Raw genomic sequence first — 7606 nt, forward strand, 5'->3', positions numbered from 1 at the left:
TGGCTGAAGATATTGAGCTTTTCCACCGCCTCTTGCCACAGATGTAGTCAATCTGATTCCTGTGTGTTCCATCTGGTGAAGTCCACGTGTACAGCCTCCATTTGTGTTGTTGAGGAACAGAGGAATGGATAAATGGATAGGTATGTGACAAAGTAAGTATAGTAAAAAATGATAGTATCTAGGTGGTGGGTGTACAGGTATTTATAATTCTTCCAACTTGCTGAACATTTAAAAATTTGTCTAATATTGGAAAATTATAATGCCAGGAGGCGGTTTTCTTGAAATGACAGGGAAGAATGTGCTTGAGACCCCAGATACTATGGCAACACAGAGAAATATCTACTGTGTTTCATGTCCTCCAGTGTCACCTGCATATGCCCTAAACTCCTTACCTATATCACAGAAACCTGCCAAAGCAGAATACATTCCCTTGGGAAAGGAACTCTGGCGGGCAAGTAGGCATCGGGTCCCATCTGACACCAGAGTGATCACCACAGGAGCCATCTAGAGAAAAGACGACAAAAATTGTTACTGAGCCTTTGGGGACATGGAGGATGAAGGAATGGATGATTTAAAAAAGCCTTTTGATTGTACAGCTTCTTTTTCCAGGACACAGTAGTGTCCAGCCTTCATGGATTACTGTCATCTTAAAGTGATGCTTACCTGTGGGTAATAGATGATCTTATTGGAAGGGCACACACGCTTGCTGCCAGCCATGTTCTTCTTGGTAGGCTGCCCACTTCTGCTGCAGAACTGATGGGCAGCATGCCAACGGAGAAGAGCCTGTGCCTGGGAACACAAAGATGGGCCTGGTTTCATTTGGAGAGAATGCAGGGCTTATCTATAACACCACTGGACTTGGTGGTACCTTCAGCAACTCAAATGGGAAATGCTACTCCATTTCCAGCTCACCTACTTTAACAGGTTATTAACTGTTTAAATATCAAGATAAGGAGACTATATGAACATGTTTCTTTAACATCAGAAGTATAAACAAAAGAGAGCATATTTTCCATGTATTATAAATTATTTAAAACAGATAAAATACATAAAGTAATATAATGAACTTCCATGTATTTATTATCTAGTTTAAAAATAAACATCTCTAATATGGTTGACTCCCTCCATGTACTCCTTTCCAATAAAGCTGGAATGTTTTTGCAACTGAAAAATGTTTAGAGCTATCTTTTTCAATTAAAGAGACTATCAAAAGTACTTTGTTGTTGTTGTTGTTGTTACGTGCTGTCAAGTCAGACCTGACTCATAGCAATCCCTCCTTGGGTTTCCAAGGCAGTAGCACTACGGAAGTAGATTGCCTAACCTTCCTTCCGAGGAGTGGCTGGTGGGTTTGAACCACCAGCCTTCTGGTTAGCAATCAAGTGTCTTAGGAACTACGCTACCAGAGGTCCAAAAAAAGTACTTTAGCAAGTGAAATAAAAAGTTGTGAGGAAAAATCATTAAAATATGTAAAATGACTTCATAGGAAAAACATGATAGTGTGTATATTATGTGATGGTCATTAAAAACATCTAGGAAACTGATGTAGCCTATTGCCATAGATTTGCATGTCCTTAGGAGAAAATGTTGCTTAAGGGTGGTTCTGGCAAAAACAGCTGTCTGCCTGCCTTTCTTCTATAAAGGGCAAAAGAAAGAATAAGCAATCTCCCTACAGCACATTTTCTTTCTACCAAGGTTTGTAGAGATCTGCAGAATAAGAAATCCAAAGTCATTCTAGCCTGGTGTATGCATGCCTTCACCTACATACACTGTTTTACTAAATCTCCTATAGAATTAAAGAATTAGAATTTACCATGGACAGCAAGGAGGCATCCTTCTCATTCAGCTGAAAGACAGCCTTCCTCAAGTCAGTGAAAGACCCCTTGAGCTCTGTCTCCATTTCAGGTTTCTGTAAGGAAGCTAGAAAATTAGGGAAGAGAAAGAAAACAAATGTCAAGCTCTGCCTGAGGGACCCTTTGTAATCTATCCTGTTAGAAGAGTGTTTCCTAAACTTGTCTAATAAGTCTCACCTGGGGAAAGTACAAACTATACAGGCTCCCAAGCCCCTACCTGGAGATTCTAAAGCAGCAGGTATGTAGTGAGGTCCTGAAACCTGTATTTTTTTTAGCAAGCACCAGGTGAATACCAGATATTCAGGCAAGTTTAGGGAAACATTAAAAGCCAAAAAACCTGTTGCCATCAAGTCTCTCATAGCAACCGTATGGAACACAGTAGACCTGCCCATAGGGTTTCCAAAGCTGTAATCTTTAGAGAAGCAAACTGCCACATCTTTCTCCCATGGAGCTGCTGGTGGGTTTGACCTGCTGACCTTTGGTTAGCAGCCAAGGGCTTAACTACTGCACCACCAGGGCTCCTCATTTAAGATACATAAATTGTATAAAGGAGTGTTGTCGTTAGCTGCCATGGAGTCAGCCCCCAACTCACAGCAACTGTTAAGGATTGAATATGTCCCCCAAAAAATATGTGTGATAAATCCTAACCCTTATCTGTGGTTATAATCCCATCTGGAATGGGTTTCCTTTGTTATGTAAAGAGGCCAAATCAGTGTAGGGTGTGTTTTAAGCCAATCACCTTTGAGATATAAAAAGACCAGATTAGACATAGAGAAACCAGCAGAGAGAGGGGAGACAGATGCCATACCACAGGAAGATCACCAGGGAACCAAGGAACGAGGACCTTCCCCCAAGAGCCAACAGAAAGAAAGCCTTCCCCTAGAGCCAGAACCCTGAATTTGGTCTTCTAGCCTCTTAAATTGTGAGAAAATAAATTTCTGTTTGTTAAAGCCGCCCATTCGTGGTATTTCTGCTATAGCAAAAACCTATAACAGCCCTAGAGAACTAAGGCAGTGACTCCACACACAACAGGATTCATAAGGTTTTGTTCTGATTCATAGGGTTTTCACTGGCTGAGTTTTTGAAGTAGATTTCCAGGCCTTTCTTCCTAGTTTGTCTTAGTCTGGAAGCTCTGCTAAACCTGTTCAGCATCAGAGCAACACACAAGCCTCCACTGACAAATGGTGGCTGTGCTTGAGGTGTACTGGCTGGGAATCAAATCTGGGTGTCCCACACGGAAGGCGAGAATTCTACCACTGAATCACCACCGCCCTCATACAAAGGCATAGAGGAACAGAGAATAACATAACAAACATCTGTGTGCCACCACCTGCATCAAGAAAGGAAGCATTAAAAATGCCCTTTGTTTTACTCAGAAATGATCAGTGCATGAGATCCTGGATAGAGTGGGAGAAAAATGTGCAAACAAAACTCAACATCATAAAAATGACCAGGATAACTTGTCTGATAGAAACTAGTGAAATCCCTGAGACTATGGCCCCTAGTCACCCTTCAGGCCTGGAATTGAACTCACTCCTGTGGCTTCCGGCCAAGTAATAGACAGGCATATAGGGTGAACATTTACACCAGGTAGATATACTCCTTAGAACAATCAATCTTGGGAGATCAGAAGTGCAGTATTTGCACAGGGAGATAGCTCAGAGGGCAGGAATGCATAGGAAAGAAGGACCCAGAGAAGAGATAACTACAGGGAGGAAGTGGGAAGAGCTGTTACATTGTCATGAAACAAAATGTGTATGAACTACTATGGAAAATGAATATGTACTGTAAACTTTTATCCAAATAACTAAAAAAAAAAAAAGAAATACATCCATTGTTTTCTTTTAAATGATGATGATGTGATCCTAATAGGTGGCAGTATTTTTATTTAATCTCCTTACTTAAAAAATAGGAAACTGACTCTTCTCGTAATCCCAAAATTTTCCTTGAACTCTTAACTGTTAGGTGAAACTCCAAAGTCTGAAAACCAACGGGAAGCACCCGTTAGGAATAATGTTACATACCATTTGTGGAAGAGGGACTATTCAGACCTAGATCCAGAGCAAACCATGCTTCATGCCGTTCAGAGCAGCCAATCAGTACAGAATCTTCTATCTTTTGTGTGTCCAGCCCAAACTTGCCCAGGAGTCTTTCCAACTCTAAGAAACAGAAAAGAAAGAGAAGGGAGAAAAAGAAAAACACAGAGGTTTTAATTGAACCAAAACCTAAAATCCAAACCAGCCATCGAGTCAATTCTGATTTATGGCAAGCCCATGTGTATCAGACCAGAGCTGTGCTCCATAGGGTTTTCAGTGGCTTCTTTTTTTAAAGTCCTCAAGCCTTTATTCTGAAGTACCTCTGGGTAGACTCCAACCTCCAACTTCCAACCATTTGCACCAACCAAGGACTTTGTAAAATTGAATCACCACAGCCACATATTAGATGTTTGAGAAATCATTTACTTCAGTTTGAAGTCTCTATATCTGGCTACCAGTCACTGTCCTGCAGCTAGTTCATTATTTATTTTTTAAAAATTTTTTATTGTGGTCTGGGTGCAAATTTACAAAACAGATGTTTTATATTCAACAGTTCATGTACATTTGATTTCATAGCCCCGATTACCATCCCCAACCATAAAAAACCCTTCTCCCCTCTCCTCCCTGTGACTGCCCCCTCCCTGTGCCTTTCTTATCCATATATTCCTGTCTGTCCAGCTTTCCCTGTATGTGAATGCTGCCCCTCTGATGTCTCATGGCTGGTTGATCTAAGGTGTGCATCTCTCTAGAGCAGGTGGGTGCATCTCCCTGGGGTATGTGTTCTGCACGTAGGTCTTTCTGCTATTGGGCTAAGAGTCAATCCACGGGAATGAGTCCACTTCTAGGCCTGAAGGGTAACCTGGAGCCATAGTCTCCACCAGTCTCTATCCGACCAGTCTCTATTCTGATCATTTTTGTGTTTTTTAATTTTGTTCCACATTTTTCCTCCCACTCTATCCAGGATCTCTAATTTTGATCCGTTTCCAAGTGGTTGGTATTAGTAGCTGGGCAGCATCTAGTTCTTCTGGTCTGGGTCGTGAAGGCTGAATCCTCATGGTCCATCTTATCTTTGGAATAACTATTTCCAGATGACTTTGATTTTCTTCACTCTTCTTTGCTCTAGATGAGAGGAGACCATCTTGCATCTTAGATGCATCTTTGATAGCTGCTTGAAAGCTTTTAAGACCCCCAGTTGCTACTTACCAAAGTAGGATATAGAACAAGATTTTTATGTACTATGTTGTGCCAACTGAGCATGATATCCCCCAAGACTCTGGTCCCGAGCTCTCAGGCCCAGTGATTCTCTTTCTCAAGGTGTTTGGTTTTCTCTGAGAAGCTACTCCAACCCTGTCTTCTGTTGCTTATTTAATGTATGTGGATAATTTTGTAGCACAAGTGCGTATGTAAGATTGTCTTCAGCCAAATCTATCCTTGGTCTAGGGTGAGTTCCTGTTTGGCTACCCCCACCTGATCTTCTCACCTGTCTATACATTTACCTGTAGCCTGGTGTTTCGTGCCAGTGGTAATGCTCTATTGTGCATGTAATAGTATTTGCCTCTGTGGTAGTTAAGTTTGTGTATCAACTTGGCTAGGCCTGGTTGAGTGGCTGGGCAGCTGGATGTAGTTATTCCCCATGTTAAGATTGCTAATCAAGTCTATGGTGGAATGTATTGGAGCAGCTGAGTAGCTGCTTTAGGGATGTGGTCTGCTTCCTGTATATAAGCAGCAGCTTTGGGAATGATCTCTAGCTTATGGCATGCTTGAACCCTGCATGTAGCCATGTTGTCATTCAGCAGCCTGCCATGTTCTGCTGACCTTGGGACTTTCAATGGACTTGAATTAATGGCTGCCCTGTGGTTTGGTAACATCGGGACTGTGCCATTTTATTTGTCAACCTTGGGTTTGTTAGGCTCAGTAGCTAGTAGTTGCTTGAGTAAAGAGATGCCTCAAGCTTCAGTGGGCCAGAAACAAGAGGCAGAGCTGCAGCCCAAGGTTGAGGGGCTTTCACACAGCCCCAAGAGCCTGGCACTTTGAACTCAGACTTCTAGCCTCCCAAACTATAAGAGAATAAACTATTTGTTCAAGCCATCCCATTTGTGGTATATTCTTATCAAAGCGGCACTAGGTAACCAAAACAGCCTCTATTGTCTGTATCTTTTATGCATGTTTCTGTGTCTTTTCTTTCCTCAATGTTACCACACTGGTCACATACCCTTTCCATACCACCCCTCCCCTGAACCAGCTAGTTTATTATATGACCTTGGTCGAATCACTCAACTTCTCTAGGCCTCAGTTTCCTCATCAGCAACCTAAGGAGTTTAGAACAAAGAAGGAATTCTTTCCACGTTTAAGACTGAAGTGTGTAATAGTCCGACTGTATCATGAAGGAAACATATTCCCTAATTTGTAAGATATATGAGAGTTAACTTACTAAGCACTGAAAATTAAAATTCACTGCCCTTGAGTCTGATCCGACTCATAGTGACCCCTTCTTACGTTTCCCAGGTGGTATCACTACAGAAATAGATTGCCCAATCTTCCTTCCGGGGAGTGGCTCATGGGTTTGAACCACCAGCCTTCTAGTTAGCAGCCAATGCCTTAGGCACTACTCTGTGGGCCATCCAATCTGCTGCAAATACTCAACTCTCATGTTGTAGTGCAAAACTAGCCATAGACAATATGTAAACTAATAAGTGTGGCTGTGTTCCAAAAAAAATGTATTTATAAAAATAGGTAGTGAACTTGGAGTGATCTATCATGGGAGAACAGAAGGGCAGTGTTTGCACAGGGAGACAGTGCAACAGCTTGGGGGGCGGGAGTGCATGGGATGGAAGGATACAGAGAAGAAGTAACTATGGGGAGCAAGTGGGAAGAGAGCTATTACATTGTGAGGAATTGTCACACAACTGACAATAGTCAATGTCATGAGACAAAATGTATATGAACTGCTGTATGGAAAATGTATTTGCTCTGTAAACTTTTACCAAGTTCACAATAAAAATTTTAAAATAAAGTTAGTGGGCCTGATTTGGACTGCCATTTTGCTGACCCCTGGTCTCAGTCATTAGTGGTCAATATCAACAAAAAAACAGTATTTGACTGGGAAACTCTGGATCATACACTAAATTATTAATTAGCAGAAGCAGTTAACACAAGCTTGAGACTTAAGAGATTGTTTGAAAACATCTGGACTCTAAAGTATTTTTCTAAGAGGTTCAGTATGGACTGAATTGTGCTTAGTGGCAACAGGCTAGTTTACTCTACTGGTCCACTCTTGGCTTACCTAATAGACTGTGCTGGGGGGCCAGGAACTGATGCTCATGCTCTGATTTCTGAAGCAAAGGAGCCAAGCTATGAAAGAGGTAAAATGCTCCCGTACGCTGGGCTTTTTTACATGCATCATCATCTTCCTTTAGTTCAAACATATACCTGTGTTTGGGAAATAATCAAAACATTACTAAACCACACTTAGTTTGTACAGCATTTCATCTCTGAAAATTCTGCTCCTATGTCTCTCTCTACCATGGTTATTTTCTTTCATTTATTTACATCCTAACTTGCTCCAAAGACAATCTGAAATGGCTGCAAGTAGTTCCCCTCTCTTGTCCTACTGTGTACCTTGCCCTACTGTGTACCTTGCTCATACTTCTGTGGCTGCACTTTTTTTTTTTAATTGTGATTTGGGTGAAAGTTTACAGAGCAAATTCATCTTCCATACAG

The 7606-nt window shown here is 41.6% G+C and overlaps 1 protein-coding gene across 1 annotated transcript in view; it reads right to left on the minus strand.

The window, feature by feature from the left end:
* Positions 1–7606, minus strand: part of NUDT13 (nudix hydrolase 13) — a 24772-nt gene that overhangs the window by 5003 nt on the left and 12163 nt on the right. The window contains exons 2-5 of the mRNA XM_007940624.2: positions 7170–7315; positions 3875–4009; positions 1811–1917; positions 664–789 (exon numbers count right to left, since the gene is read on the minus strand). Of these exons, the coding sequence (XP_007938815.1) occupies positions 664–789; positions 1811–1917; positions 3875–4009; positions 7170–7315 (514 nt within the window). The remainder of the gene's footprint in view (positions 1–663; positions 790–1810; positions 1918–3874; positions 4010–7169; positions 7316–7606) is intronic.

This window comes from Orycteropus afer, unplaced genomic scaffold (genome assembly GCF_000298275.1).
Source record: "Orycteropus afer afer isolate SDZICR_OR568_19922 unplaced genomic scaffold, OryAfe1.0 scaffold00070, whole genome shotgun sequence".
NCBI lineage: Eukaryota > Metazoa > Chordata > Mammalia > Tubulidentata > Orycteropodidae > Orycteropus > Orycteropus afer.